This window comes from Oncorhynchus mykiss, chromosome 28 (genome assembly GCF_057628025.1).
Source record: "Oncorhynchus mykiss isolate SJ-2025 chromosome 28, ASM5762802v1, whole genome shotgun sequence".
NCBI lineage: Eukaryota > Metazoa > Chordata > Actinopteri > Salmoniformes > Salmonidae > Oncorhynchus > Oncorhynchus mykiss.
The window spans coordinates 24,769,871-24,786,312 of record NC_143049.1 but is presented as its reverse complement, the minus strand read 5'-3'; the positions used below and the strand labels follow the sequence as shown (position 1 = coordinate 24,786,312).

At 42.9% G+C, this 16,442-nt stretch overlaps 1 protein-coding gene across 32 annotated transcripts in view; it reads left to right on the top strand.

Annotated features, from left to right (window-relative positions):
- Positions 1-16,442, top strand: part of LOC110508187 (disco-interacting protein 2 homolog C) — a 254,241-nt gene that overhangs the window by 164,340 nt on the left and 73,459 nt on the right. For all 32 annotated transcript variants that reach the window (XM_090224799.1, XM_090224813.1, XM_090224804.1 and 29 more), the window contains 3 exons: positions 66-185; positions 435-632; positions 14,806-14,897. In XM_090224799.1, coding sequence (XP_090080925.1) covers positions 66-185; positions 435-632; positions 14,806-14,897 — 410 coding nt within the window. The remainder of the gene's footprint in view (positions 1-65; positions 186-434; positions 633-14,805; positions 14,898-16,442) is intronic.

The following is a 16,442-nucleotide window of genomic DNA, read 5'->3' as shown; positions in this document are numbered from 1 at the left end:
GTGTGTGTGTGTGTGTGTGTGTGTGTGTGTGTGTGTGTGTGTGTGTGTGTGTGTGACCCTTACAGGCGTTCCAGTAGGTGGCCGTGTGTCGGCCAAAATCCAGCAGCTAGTCAACACATTGAAGAGACCTAAACGGCCTCCCTTAAGAGAATTCTTTGTCGACGATTTTGAAGAACTTCTAGAGGGTAAGAAGGCATCCATCCCATAGTGCTCTGGTCAAAGGTAATGCACTATATAGAGCACAGGGAGTCATTTTGGATGCACTCAAGACCTCTGAAGGTTGATTTTCTGAATGTGTAAAAACTCAATGAATTTGCTGTTACAATACAGAATGTTATTATATTATTACAGGTTATGAAAAAAGTTGTTATTAATTGAAAACCTCTTTGCCACATTACAATCTAAAACATTGTGTTGTTCCTGTGATGCTCCAGTGCAACAGCCTGACCCCAACCAGCCCAAAGCGGAGGGGGCTCAGATGCTGGCGATGAGGGGGGAGCAGCTAGGGGTGGTCACTAACTGGCCCCCGTCGTTGGAGGCTGCTCTGCAGAGGTGGGGCACCATCTCTCCCAAAGCCCCATGCCTCACCACTATGGACACCAACGGAAAACCACTGTACATTTTAACCTACGGTAGGTGTTATGTCCGCACAGTACGAGCAGTGCGTCACTCACATGATATGTTATTGTTAGTGTTTGACTCTCGGGTTACTGACATCAGTGGTCACGTCTATCATTCAAACGTAACAGTAAGGACACAGCCCGCTACACTCATCTAAAGGATTGGCTAATACGGCACATGATTGAAACACTAAAGACAAATCACCAGTGAGATGGCAATGAAAGTGTGTTCTGTACCAGTAATGAAAGTGTCCTATTCTCTTCTATAACTTTGACCTATAGCTTTGCCTTCATAATAATACCATGACCCAGCCATCCAGGACTGTTTATTTATTCTGTGAGTGAAGCAGCAACACTTTTACTGTTGGATATGTTAACGATCCACTGAGAGACTCCATAACTGTGATTGATTCCATGGGTACATTCCAAATGGCACCCTAGTCCCTATATTGTGCACTATTTTTGACAAGAACCCTATGTGCCCTGGTCAAAAGTTGTGCACTGAATAGAGATTGTCATTTGGGACACAAAGCCATGCGTGCTGCAGTGGAGTACTCAGGAGGGTTTCCTTTATTCGATGCTGCTTCATGCTCAGCCATCCCACCAACCTTATTAAGTACAGACAAGCACCAATCAATACTGCTACCTGGTGCTTAAGCATATGAATGCTATTATTGACAGCCACACGAGGAACGCAAAGTACTTTATGTGGAAGAATACTTTTTGAAGAAAATGTACTGTACTGTGGCACAACACTGGTGCAGTGGTTTTACTGTAGTTGTTTAATTTACATATACAGTACCTGTCAAAAGTTTGGACACACCTACTCATTCCAGGGTTTTTCTTTATTTTTACTATTTTCTACATTGTAGAGTAATGGTGAAGACATCAAAACTATGAAATGGTACATATGGAATCTTGTAGTAACCAAAAAAGTGTTAAACAAATCCAATATATTTTAGATTCTTCAAAGTAGCCACCCGTTGCCTTGATTACAGCTTTGCACACTCTTGGCGTTCTCTTAACCATCTTCACCTGGAATGCTTTTCCAACAGTCCTGAAGGAGTTCCCACATATGCTGGCCTGCTTTTCCTTCACTCTGCGGTCCAATTCATCGAAACCATCGCAATTGGTTTGAGGTAGGGTGATTGTAGAGGCCAGGTCATCTAATGCAGCACTCCATCACTCTCCTTCTTGGTCAAATAGCCCTTACACAGCCTGGAGGTGTATTGGGTCATTGTCCTGTTGAAAAACAAATGATAGTCTAAACTCAAACAAGATGGGATGGCATATCGCTGCAGATTCTAAATAAATCACAGATCACAGCACCCCCACACCATCACACCTCATCCTCCATGCTCCACGGTGGGAACCACACATGCAGAGATCATCTGTTCACTTACTCTGCGTCTCAAGCAGACACGACGGTTGGAACCCAAAATCTCAAATTTGGACTCATCAGAACAAAGGACAGATTTCCACTGGTCTAATGTCCAATGCTCGTGTTTCTTGTCCCAAGCAAGTGTCTTCTTCTTATTGTTGTCCTTTAGTAGTGGTTTCTTTGCAGCAATTCGACCATGAAAGCCTGATTCACGCAGTATCCTCTGAACAATTGATGTTGAGATGTGTCTGTGACTTGAACTCTGTAAAACATTTATTTGGGGTGCAATTTTTGAGTTTCATCATAGCGCTTGATGGTTTTTGCAACTGCACTTGAAGAAACTTTCAAAGTTCTTGAAATCTTCTAGATTGACTGACCTTCATGTCTTAAAGTATTGGTGGACTGTCATTTCTCTTTGCTTATTTGAGCTGTTCTTGCCATAATATGGACTTGGTCTTTAACCAAATAGGGCTATCTTCTGTATACCACCCCTAACTTGTCACAACACAACTGATTTGCTCAAATTTATTAAGAAGGAAAGAAATTCCACAAATGTACTTTTACCAAGGCTTACCTTTTAATTGAAATGCATTCCAGGCGAAGCTGGTTGAGAGAATGCCAAGAGTGTGCAAAGCTGTCATTTAAAAAATATATATATATATTTCACCTTTATTTAACCAGGTAGGCTAGTTGAGAACAAGTTCTCATTTACAACTGCAACCTGGCCAAGATAAAACAAAGCAGTTCGACACATACAACAACACGGAGTTACACATGGAATAAACAAACATACAGTCAATAATACAGTAGAAAAAATCTATATACTTTGTGTGCAAATGAGGTAGGATAAGGGAGGTAAGGCGATAAATAGGCCGTGGTGGCGAAGTAATTACAATATAGCAATTAAACACTGGAATGGTAGATGTGCAGAAGATGAATGTGCAAGTAGAGATACTGAGGTGCAAAGGAGCAAGATAAATAAATAAATACAGTATGGGGATGAGGTAGTTGGGTGGGCTATGTACAGGTGCAGTGATCTGTGAGCCTGTCTGACAGCTGGTGCTTAAAGCTAGTGAGGGAGATATGAGTCTCCAGCTTTAGTGATTTTTGTTAGTTTGTTCCAGTCATTGGCAGCAGAGAACTGGAAGGAAAGGTGACCAATGGAAGAATTGGCTTTGGGGGTGACCAGTGACATATACCTGCTGGAGCGCATGCTACGGGTGGGTGCTGCTATGGTGACCAGTGAGCTGAGATAAGGCAGGGCTTTACCTAGCAGAGACTTGTAGATGACCTGGAGCCAGTGGGTTTGGCGATGGGTATGAAGCGAGGGTCAGCCAACGAGAGCGTACAGGTCGCAGTGGTGGGTAGTATATGGGGCTTTGGTGACAAAACGAATGGCACTATGATAGACTGCATCTAATTTGTTGAGTAGAGTGTTGGAGACTATTTTGTAAATGACATCGCCGAAGTCGGCTCGGTAGTATGGTCAGTTTTACGAGGGTATGTTTGGCAGCATGAGTGAAGGATGCTTTGTTGCAAAATAGGAAGCCGATTCTAGATTTAGTTTTTTATTGGAGATGCTTAATGTGAGCCTGGAAGGAGAGTTTACAGTCTAGCCAGACACCTAGGTATTTGTAGTTGTCCACATATTCTAAGTCAGAGCCGTCCAGAGTAGTGATGCTGGACGTGCGGGTAGGTGCGGGCAGCGATCGGTTGAAGAGCATGCATTTAGTTTTAAGAGCATTTAAGAGCAGTTGGAGGCCACGGAAGGAGAGTTGTATGGCATTGAAGCTCGTCTGGAGCTTAGTTAACATTGTCCAAAGAAGGGCCAGAGGTATACAGAATGGTGTCGTCTGCGTAGAGGTGGATCAGAGAATCACCAGCAGCAAGAGCGACAACATTGATGTATACAGAGAAGAGAGTCGGCCGAGAATTGAACCCTGTGGCACCCCCATAGAGACTGCCAGAGGTCCGGACAACAGGCCCTCCAATTTTACACACTGAACTCTATCAGAGAAGTAGTTGGTGAAGCAGGCGAGGCAATCATTTGAGAAACCAAGGCTGTTGAGTCTGCCAATAAGAATGTGGTGATTGACAGAGTCGAAAGCCTTGGCCAGGTCGATGAATACGGCTGCACAGTAATGTCTCTTATCGATGGCGGTTATGGTGTTGTTTAGAACCTTGAGCGTGGCTGAGGTGCACCCATGACCAGCTCTGATACCAGATTGCATAGCGGAGAAGGTACGGTGGGATTCGAAATGGTCGGTAATCTGTTTGTTAACTTGTCTTTCGAAGACCTTAGAAAGGCAGGGTAGGATAGATATAGGTCTGTAGCAGTTTGGGTCTAGAGTGTCACCCCCTTTGAAAAGGGGGATGACTGCGGAAGTTTTCGATCTTTGAGTATCTCAGATGATATGAAAGCGGGGTTGAATAGGCTAGTAATAGGGGTTGCAACAATTTCGGCAGATCATTTTAGAAATAGAGGGTCCAGATTGTCTAGCCCGGCTGATTTGTAGGGGTCCAGATTTTGCAGCTCATTCAGAACATCAGCTATCTGGATTTTGGTGAAGGAGAAATGGGGAGGCTTGGGCGAGTTGCTGTGGGGGGTGCAGTGCTGTTGACCAGGGTAGGGGTAGCCAGGTGGAAATCATGGCCAGCTTTAGAAAAATGCTTAGTGAAATTCTCAGTTATAGTGGTTTTATCAGTGGTGACAGTGTTTCCTAGCCTCAGTGCAGTGGGCAGCTGGGAGGAGGTGCTCTTATTCTCCATGGACTTTACAGTGTCCCAGAACCTTTTTGAGTTTGTGCTACAGGATGCAAATTTCTGCTTGAAAAATCTAGTCTTAGCTTTTCTAACTGCCTGTGTATTTTGGTTCCTATCTTCCCAGAAAAGTTGCATATCACGGGGGCTATATGATGCTAATGCAGAATGCCACAGGATGTTTTTGTTCTGGTCAAGGGCAGTCGGGTCTGGAGAGAACCAAGGGCTGTATTTGTTCCTGGTTAAAAAAAAATTGAATGGGGCATGCTTTTTTAAGATGGGTAAGGAAGGCACTTTTAAAGAATAACCAGGCATCCTCTACTGACGGGATGAGGTCAATATCCTTCCAGGATACCCGGGCCAGGTCGATTAGAAATGCCTGCTTGCTGAAGTGTTTTAGGGAGCATTTGACAGTGATGAGGGGTGGTAATTTGACCGCAGACCCATTACGGATGCAGGCAATGAGGCAGTGATCGCTGAGATCTTGGTTGAAAACAGCAGAGGTGTATTTGGAGGGCAAGTTGGTTAGGATGCTATGAGGGTGCCCATGTTTACGGATTTGGGGTTGTACCTGGTGGGTTTATTGATAATTTGTGTGAGATTGAGGGAATCAAGCTTATATTGTAGGATGGCCAGGGTGTTAAGCATGTCCCAGTTTAGGTCACCTAGCAGCACGAGCTCTGAAGATAGATGGGGGCAATCAATTCAGCTGGTGGTCTATAGCAAGCGGCAACGGTGAGAGACTTGTTTCTGGAAAGGTGGATTTTTAAAAGTAGAAGCTCAAGTTGTTTGTGTAAATACCTGGACAGTAAGACAGAACTCTGCAGGATATCTCTGCAGTAGATTGCAACCTTTGGCAGTTCTATCTTGTCGGAAAATGTTATAGTTAGAGATGGAAATTTCAGGGGAGTTGGTGGTCTTCCTAAGCCAGGATTCAGACACAGCTAGGACATCCGGGTTGGCAGAGTGTGCTAAAGCAGTGAATAAAACAAATTTAGGGAGGAGGCTTCTAATGCTAACATGCATTGAACCAAGGCTTTTACAGTTAACAAATAAGAGCACCTGTAGAGTAGGAGTGGAGCTAGGCACTGCAGGGCCTGGATTACCCTCTACATCACCAGAGGAACAGAGGAGGAGTAGGATAAGGGTATGGCTAAAGGCTATCATAACTGGTCGTCTAGTACGTTCGGAACAGAGAGTAAAAGGAGCAGGTTTCTGGACGCGATAGAATAGATTCAAGGCATAATGTACAGACAAAGGTATGGTAGGATGGGAGTACATTGGAGATAAACCTAGGCATTGAGTAATGATGAGAGATATATTGTCTTTACAGACGTTTAAACCAGGTTAACTAAATGGTTGGTTAAGGCATATTGAGACTCTACAGTGAAATAAGACAATAATCACTAATCAGGACAGTAATTGGACAAGACATATTGATTTTAGAGAGAGGCCTGCGTAGCCGAGTGATCATAGGAGTCCAGTGACTGGTTGGGCTGGCTGGAGACACGGCGATTCAGACCGCTAGCAGGCCGGGGATAGCAAGCTAGCAGAAGGGCCTTAGAGGGACGTCGCGACGGAGGAAAGTCTGTTTAAGCCTCCACGTTCGGTGGCGTTGATAGACCAGTCGTGATGGATTAGTAGGGTTCCGAGTAGCAGAGGGGTCCAAGTCCAATTGGCAAAATAGGTATAGTGGTCCAAGAAATTGGCCGATGGATCTATTCAGGTAACAGTCCAATAGGATCTAGACAGCTAGCGGGCTGCGGCTAGCAGATGGACATTCAGGGGACGTCACGGCGCAGGGGCCAGTTGAGTACCCCCTCGAGCAGATTACGGAAGTCGTGAAGGATCGGCGGGGTTCCGTGCCCCATACCGGCAGTAGAAGGGGTCCGGGTATTGTAGCCCAGGAGTGGCTGATGGGCCTATTCAGCTAGCCGGGAGTTGGTCCTAGCATGGGCTAGCTCCAGGCTAGTTGGTGCATGCTTCTGGACAGACGTTAGCCAGGAATAGTCACTCGGATTGCAGCTAGCTAGCTGCGATGATCCAGGTGAAAAGGTTCAGAGCTTGCGGTAGGAATCTGGGGATATGGAGAGAGAATAGGTCTGGTATGCTCTGATTTGAATCACGTTGTACAAACTGGTGAGAGCTTTCCAAGCTAAAGGTTAGCTGATGACCGCTAGCAGTGGTTAGCTGACTACTAGCTAGTAGCTAGTGAGCTGGCTAGCTTGTGTTGGGGGAGTCCGGTTCCGATGTAAATAAAAATACTTTTAAAAAAAACAGATCCAGATTGGGTGGGGCGGGTTGCCGGAGAGTATTTTGAAGTTGAGGTTTAGAAAAATATGAAAATATATGCAAAGAAAAATAGAAGGATAGAAGGACAAAGACGTCTGACTGCTACGCCATCTTGGATAATTTAGCTATTTAGTTCAGTGGTATAATACGTCATCAAGGCAAAGGGTGGCTCCTTTGAATAATTTAAAATATCAAATATATTTTGATTTGTTAGACACTTTTTTGGTTACTACATGATTCCATATGTGTTATTTCATATTTGTGATGTCCACTATTATTCTACAATGTAGAAAATAGTAACAATAAGGAAAAACCCTTGAATGAGTAGGTGTGTCCAATCTTTTGACGTACTGTGCATTTGACATTTTTGTCATTTAGCAGATGCTCTTGTCCAGAGACATTTTCATACTTTTTTCTGTACTGGTCCCCGTGGGAATCCAACCCACAACCCTGGCGTTGCAAACGCCATGCTCTACCAACTGAGTCACGCTGGACCCCCACATTTCTAATTTACATAGCTATTTAGTTGAGTGGTATAATACTTATAATACTGTCTCTCACTTAGAGGTCTTTAAGTTAAGTGTATTGTAATAGATTTCAAATATGAAAAGTTAAATCCACTCTTGTTAATAAATAAGTTGCAATCGAGAAGTGTATTGCATTATGTTTGCAGCCCTGCATTGTAATACTGTGACACTAGACACTCAGACTATTCCTCTCTGCTTACTTAGATTCAAGTTATTCTCCCAAGTCCCACTTTAAAAAAATAGTTTGGTCGAGGGGTGTACAATTATTTGGAGAGACAAGCTCTGCCTCAGTACACCAGCTTTTATGAATTTAGAACTTCTGGGGAGGGCCCCTGTGAAGCTGTGAGAATGAAATGACATGTAGTTTGCGTCCCGAATGGCACCCTATCCTCTATATAGTGCTCTACTTTTGACCAGATCTCTATGGGTCGTAGTCAAAAGTAGAGCACTACATAGGGAATAGTGTTCCATTTGGGGTGAAACCGTAGACAATCCTGCACACCATGTCCCAGCTCCCCACCCGCTGCTAACTGAGTCATGGAGACATGACTGGCAGATAGGCAGCATCCCCCACAGGAATACCATAGGCTGCTTCCCAAATGGCACCCTATTTCCTATATAGTGCAATACTTTTAACTAAGGCCCATAGGGCTCTGGTTAACAGTAGTGCAGTATATTGAAAATAGTGTGCCATTTGGGATGTAGCCATAAAACCCCAGTCAGTTAGCACCATCATGCAGCCCAAATCAGGCCTGAATGGAACTAGTGCAGTGTCTGTCAGTCTGCTCTGTCTGTAAGGCTGTCGCTGTGAACATATTGATTTATAAAGTGAGGTGGCTGATTGGACAGTGCTCACCAGACTGTGAAATGTCTGCAGCCAGCATACCCTGTGTCAGGAGCCTAGCTTCGAGGCCCAGCTCTCTGGGAGGGAAGAGACGGTTGGCCGGGTGAGAGAGGGCTACTGGGCCCTGTGTTGTGTGAACAACTGTCTGTCTTCAGTGTGCAGTGCTGAATCTTAATCTGACTCTCTGAAGTGAACTTTGAGTGAGCCTCTGTCGTCTCTCTCTCTTTCTCGCTCTTTCTCTCTCTGTAGTCTCTCTGTCGTCTCTTTCTACTCTCTCTCGTGCTCTTCTTACCTTACCCATTTCTCTTTCTACTCTCTCTCTCAATTTTTTTTCTCTATTCAATTCAATTTGCTTTATTGGCATGACGCAACAATGTACATATTTCCCAAGCTTACTTTGGATATTTACAATATGAAATTATTAAGAATCAAAATTGTCAATGGGGGGCCTCCCGGGTAGCCACCAGAGACTCTGGGTTCACGCCCAGGCTCTGTCGCAACCGGCCGCGACCGGGAGGTCCACAATTGGCCTAGTGTCGTCCGGGTTAGGGAGGGTTTGGTCGGTAGGGGTATCCTTGTTTCATCGCGCACCAGCGACTCCTGTGGCGGGCGCAGTGCACGCTAACCAAGGTCGCCAGGTGCACAATGTTTCCTCTGACACATTGATGCGGCTGGCTTCCGGGTTGGATGCGCGCTGTGTCAAGAATCAGTGGCTTGGTTGCGTTGTGTATCGGAGGACGCATGACTTTCGACCTTCGTCTCCCCTGAGCCCGTATGGGAGTTGTAGCGATGAGACAAGATAGTTGCTACTAATAATTGGATACCACGAAATTGGGGAGAAAAAGGTGGTATAAATTCAACAACAAAAAAACTAAAATTGTCAACGGGACAACAGTAACAACAATAACCAAGGGTCAAAATAACAATGGATTGAACAATAACAATAAGCATACAGTAGAGGACATGTGCAGGTTGATTGGTCTGTCAGACACTGTCCCTCATCTTATGGCAGGCAGCAATGTAGTGCGCTGCCAACCCACAGCTCTCTGTGTCCTCCCCCAACAGGACTCTTTCTACCTCTCTCGCTCTCTACCTCTGTCGCTCTATACCTCTACCTCTCTCGCTCTCTTCTTCTACCTCTCTCGCTCTCTACCTCTGCCTCTTGCTATCTACCTCTGCCTCTCACTCTCTACCTCTCACTCTCTACCTCTCACTCTCTACCTCTCTCTCTCTACGTCTCTACCTCTCTCTACTCAAAGTCAGATTGCTTTATTGGCATGAAATACAATTTGTAGATATTGCCAAAGCAGTATAGTGGTACAGCATTTCAGTAAATACAGTACAATGAAATGAGGATATTGAAATACAGTTCATTTTAGTTGTAGTAATAATAGTACATACAGTATAATCATGTATACTGGTACAGCAGTACTGCTGGTGTGTAATCTTTGGTCAATAATTGTCATTAAATAAATTAAAATAAGGAATGGCAAATAAATAAATAGCAACATGGATGATGGTTCCACTATGTATTACTTGTCAGTTATATACAATGTAACTACTTCAGGGAATGAATGTGATGTCCCTCAGGCTATGGCAATCATATACATACAGTGCCTTGCGAAAGTATCGGCCCCCTTGAACTTTGCGACCTTTTGCCACATTTCAGGCTTCAAACATAAAGATATAAAACTGTATTTTTTTGTGAAGAATCAACAACAAGTGGGACACAATCGTGAAGTGGAATGATATTTATTGGATATTTAAAACTTTTTTAACAAATCAAAAACTGAAAAATTGGGCGTGCAAAATTATTCAGCCCCTTTACTTTCAGTGCAGCAAACTCTCTCCAGAAGTTCAGTGAGGATCTCTGAATGATCCAATGTTGACCTAAATGACTAATGATGATAAATACAATCCACCTGTGTGTAATCAAGTCTCCGTATAAATGCACGTGATAGTCTCAGAGGTCCGTCAAAAGCGCAGAGAGCATCATGAAGAACAAGGAACACACCAGGCAGGTCCGAGATACTGTTGTGAAGAAGTTTAAAGCCGGATTTGGATACAAAAAGATTTCCCAAGCTTTAAACATCCCAAGGAGCACTGTGCAAGCGATAATATTGAAATGGAAGGAGTATCAGACCACTGCAAATCTACCAAGACCTGGCCGTCCCTCTAAACTTTCAGCTCATACAAGGAGAAGACTGATCAGAGATGCAGCCAAGAGGCCCATGATCACTCTGGATGAACTGCAGAGATCTACAGCTGAGGTGGGAGACTATGTCCATAGGACAACAATCAGTCGTATATTGCACAAATCTGGCCTTTATGGAAGAGTGGCAAGAAGAAAGCCATTTCTTAAAGATATCCATAAAAAGTGTTGTTTAAAGTTTGCCACAAGCCACCTGGGAGACACACCAAACATGTGGAAGAAGGTGCTCTGAAACCAAAATTGAACTTTTTGGCAACAATGCAAAACGTTATGTTTGGCGTAAAAGCAACACAGCTGAACACACCATCCCCACTGTCAAACATGGTGGTGGCAGCATCATGGTTTGGGCCTGCTTTTATCCAGCAGGGACAGGGAAGATGGTTAAAATTGATGGGAAGATGGATGGAGCCAAATACAGGACAATTCTGGAAGAAAACCTGATGGAGTCTGCAAAAGACCTGAGACTGGGACGGAGATTTGTCTTCCAACAAGACAATGATCCAAAACATAAAGCAAAATCTACAATGGAATGGTTCAAAAATAAACATATCCAGGTGTTAGAATGGCCAAGTCAAAGTCCAGACCTGAATCCAATCGAGAATCTGTGGAAAGAACTGAAAACTGCTGTTCACAAATGCTCTCCATCCAACCTCACTGAGCTCGAGCTGTTTTGCAAGGAGGAATGGGAAAAAATTTCAGTCTCTCGATGTGCAAAACTGATAGACATACCCCAAGCGACTTACAGCTGTAATCGCAGCAAAAGGTGGCGCTACAAAGTATTAACTTAAGGGGGCTGAATAATTTTGCACGCCCAATTTTTCAGTTTTTGATTTGTTAAAAAAGTTTGAAATATCCAATAAATGTCGTTCCACTTCATGATTGTGTCCCACTTGTTGTTGATTCTTCACAAAAAATACAGTTTTATATCTTTATGTTTGAAGCCTGAAATGTGGCAAAAGGTTGCAAAGTTCAAGGGGGCCGAATACTTTCGCAAGGCACTGTATCTGGCAGTAATATATTCGCAGGTTCTCCCTCACCCAGAATAATTCCCACCGTATTGTTATTAGTTAAATGCACAAAAGTTGGGAATACCCCTTTCGCTGTCTTTCGCTCTCTACTCTCTCTTCTCTCCGCCTACACCCTCTACTATCTCTACTTTCTCTATTTTCTCTCTTACTTTCTCTCTACTGTCTTTACTGTCTTTGTCTACACTCTACTCTCCTATCTTTACTCTCTCTACTCTCTGTTTACATGCTCTACTCTCTCTACTATCTCTATCTCTTTACACTCTACTATCTTTACTCTCTCTCTTATCTCTGCTCTCTCTCTACACTCTACTCTCTACTCTCTTTACTCTCTCTCCTCTCTCTGTCTACACACTCTACTACCTTTACTCTCTCTCCTCTCTCTGTCTACACACTACTCTCTCTATACTATCTTTACTCTCTTTCTACTATCTCTGCTCTCTCTACACTCTCTACTATCTTTACTCTCTCCTCTCTGTCTACACACTACTCTCTCTATACTATCTTTACTCTCTTTCTACTATCTCTGCTCTCTCTACACTCTACTCTCTATACTATCTTTACTCTCTCCTCTCAGTCTACACACTACTCTCTCTGTACTATCTCTGCTCTCTCTCTACACTCTACTCTCTACTATCTTTACTCTCTCTCCTCTCTCTGTCTACACTCTCTACTATCTTTACTCTCTCTACTCTCTCTGTCTACACACTACTCTCTCTCTACTATCTTAACTCTCTCTAATCTCTCTGTCTACACACTACTCTCTCTACGCTCTCTGTCTACACACTACTCCCTCTCTGCTCTCTCTGTTTACACGCTCTTTTCTTTCTACTATCTTTACTCTCTCTCTACTATGTCTACTCTCCACTCTCCTCTCTCTACTATCTTCTCTCTCTGTCTACATGTTCTACTCTCTCTACTATCTTTACTCTCTCTACACTCTCTACTCACCTCTCTACTATTTCTCTCTCTCGCTCTCTCCTTGCTGTGCCTCATTCTCTTTACTCACTTGTTAATTCCTCTGGTTTCTCTGTGATGCTTCATGACGAGGACAAGGTCATTTTGCTTACAGCATCAACTCCTACATGATAGCTTTATCGTAATACAGGTAGGATTCATTCCTCAACTCCTACATGATAGCTTTATCGTAGTACAGATAGGATTCATTCCTCAACTCCTACATGATAGCTTTATCGTAATACAGATATAATTCATTCCTCAACTCCTACATGATAGCTTTATCGTAATACAGGTAGGATTCATTCCTCAACTCCTACATGATAGCTTTATCTTAGTACAGATAGGATTCATTCCTCCTAATCAGTGTCTCTGGGTCCAAAAAGTTCATATTTTTAATTACATGAATTTATCATCCAAAATTTGGCTAGTTAAATGCACACACTGCACTGCAGTTAACCTGTCTACGATACTGGTTCCCAATTGGGAATCAACCCTCCCACGTGCAGCTGAAACAGTGGCGCATGGAACGCAAAAATATTCTTAAACAGTGGGACTGTAGTCAATATCTATCCCATCCTTTACAAATGAGCACTATGTATTGTAGAAAGAGTGGTATCCATTTAAGCCATCCTTAGATAAATGATTAGATTAGGATCATTTCATTTAACGTTGGGCCGACTAGAGATCACAACACCATGATAGAACAACATTCCCTCCAGTACTGTATCCCAAATGGCACCCTATTCCTTATATAGTGCACTACTTTGACCAGAGCCCTGGTCAAAAGTAGTGTACTAAGTAGGGGGATATGGTGCCATTTGGGCCTATGTAATTTAAATATAAAATGACTGTTGACTGGGGTGCTTCATTAAGTGATCATGGAAACATAGCGCTCCGTATCTAGGAAGGTAATATTCTCCATTATTCACTGTCTATGGTCCATTAATAAAGAAAATGATGATAATGCCTAAATTATGCTGTATGCCCTCATTAGTTTAACTCAAGCTCCCAAGCTAATAATCCAGTTGAAAATAATTCCAGAGGGAAAGCTAGCTGAAACTTTATTTTTGTACACCTTCACAGGACTGTAGGCTGAAATGTCTATCCATGCAGTAGATTGAATCAGTCCACTGAGCTTGTAGAGCTGAGATCACCTAGAGATCTCTGAAAGAAAAAAACACCAAACTGACAGAAAGAGAAGTTGCATGCGTGTGCACACACACACACACACACACACACACACACACACACACACACACAAACCTGACCATGTTTAGACAAACCAGGAGTTGGGTGGGGTGTAAACACAGTGTAGGTACGACACAGCCAAAGAATGACTCTTCACAGTCCCCATTTCACCACTGAGTCAGTTAGTCAGCCCTCAAAGGAAAGTCTCTCTCTCAAATGGCACCCTATATACAATATAGTGCACTGCTTTTGACCAGGGCCCATAGGACCCCTTTCTAGTAGTGCACTATAAAGGGAATAGGGTGCCATTTGAGATGCAAACAAGACCAGACACACTGTCACCACGCTACCTCAGAGTCCTCCAAGGAACAACCTCAGCTCTCTCTTCCTCTCAGCATCTGGAGAACTGGTACCGTAACCAGGCAGATCAGAGCTGTGTCGTTTTCATTAGGCACCAAATGGAAGAAACTTGGAGAAACTATCTGAACTTGTCCAATAAGAAATGCTAATTTTTGATTTCCATTGCATAACATTTCAAAACAGTTTGTTATGTTGTGCTCTAATGAATACAACGCTGGCAAGTCGTTTGCTTTCTCACTGATATGAGTACAAATGTTTTTCTTCAAGCTTTAGTCGGTTCCGAGAAATGTTAAGTACTTGGCTCAAAATAACGTTTAGTTCACCATCCAAAAAGGGAGGTTCTAGTTACCTGGAACTTGATTATTTTTACCAACCAATATAACCAGACATCCCCACAATGTACTGAAGATTGAATAAGAAAAACGACATTGTCTTTTTTGTGCTTTTCGATCATCTATTCAAGCAACCTACATTGTATTTTTTCTCATGCTGCTCTTTGATGTGCTCCCTCTCTTTCCTCTTCCTCCTCATGTTGTTTGGAGTGGGTCTATAACAGTGATGCTGCCATCTTTGCCCTGGGTCCATAGCCTCTGAATCAGATCGGTGACCAGTGTTTATTTTGATTTAACCCTGTAGGAAAACTTTGGGTGCGGAGTATGAAGGTGGCCTATAACATCCTCCACAAGCTGGGGAACAAGCAGGAACCTATGGTCAGACCTGGAGACCGGGTGAGTACGGGGAGGTAATCCATAACAGAGGGAGAGAGGAAGGAATGGAGTTGGGGAGAGGTGAAGGGGGAGAGATGGATAGAGGGAAATAGTGAATGAGGGATAAAGAGATGGGGGAGGGAGAAAATGGGTGAAGGAGGGTGGGAGTGATGAAGGGATGGATGGATGGATGGATTAAGGGAGGCGCGAGGGAGGAGAGAGGGAATGGTCGAGGGGAGAGAGGGAATGGTTGAGGGGAGGAAGGAATGATGGAGAGTTGGAGGAAGGGAGGCCTGTGGTTGAGCTCCAGCGTCTGTCTACGTGCAGAGTGAATCTTACCCAGCAGCAAGAGCATCATGCCCTCCCCAGGATCCAAGATAAGCACCAGCCATGAGGCTTAATGTTCCGTGTTCAGGCTCAGGACATGGCCTAGGATTGGGTACTTCTCTGGCCACTGTTATGTTATCTATCATGACTGTATCAGTACACTCTCCCTTTAGATCTTTACAATCTTTACTACTGCCATCTTTACTACTGTTATCTTTACTACTGTTATCTTTACTACTGCCATCTTTACTACTGCCATCTTTACTACTGTTATCTTTACTACTGCCATCTTTACTACTGTTATCTTTACAACTATTATCTTTACTACTGCCATCTTTACTACTGTTGTCTTTACTTACTACTGCCATCTTTACTACTGTTATCTTTACTACTGTTGTCTTTACTTACTACTGCCATCTTTACTACTGTTATCTTTACTACTGTTATCTTTACTACTGTTATCTTTACTACTGTTATCTTTACTACTGTTAACTTTACTACTGTTAACTTTACTACTGTTATCTTTACTACTGTTATCTTTACTACTGCCATCTTTACTACTGTTATCTTTACTACTGTTATCTTTACTACTGCCATCTTTACTACTGTTATCTTTACTACTGTTATCTTTACTACTGTTATCTTTACTACTGCCATCTTTACTACTGTTATCTTTACTACTGCCATCTTTACTACTGTTGTCTTTACTTACTACTGCCATCTTTACTACTGTTTTCTTTACTACTGTTATCTTTACTACTGTTGTCTTTACTACTGCCATCTTTACTACTGTTGTCTTTACTACTGCCATCTTTACTACTGTTGTCTTTACTTACTACTGCCATCTTTACTACTGTTATCTTTACTACTGCCATCTTTACTACTGTTGTCTTTACTACTGCCATCTTTACTACTGTTGTCTTTACTTACTACTGCCATCTTTACTACTGTTATCTTTACTACTGCCATCTTTACTACTGTTGTCTTTACTACTGCCATCTTTACTACTGTTGTCTTTACTTACTACTGCCATCTTTACTACTGTTATCTTTACTACTGTTATCTTTACTACTGCCATCTTTACTACTGCCATCTTTACTACTGCCATCTTTACTACTGCCATCTTTACTACTGTTGTCTTTACTTACTACTGCCATCTTTACTACTGTTATCTTTACTACTGCCATCTTTACTACTGTTATCTTTACTACTGCCATCTTTACTACTGTTGTCTTTACT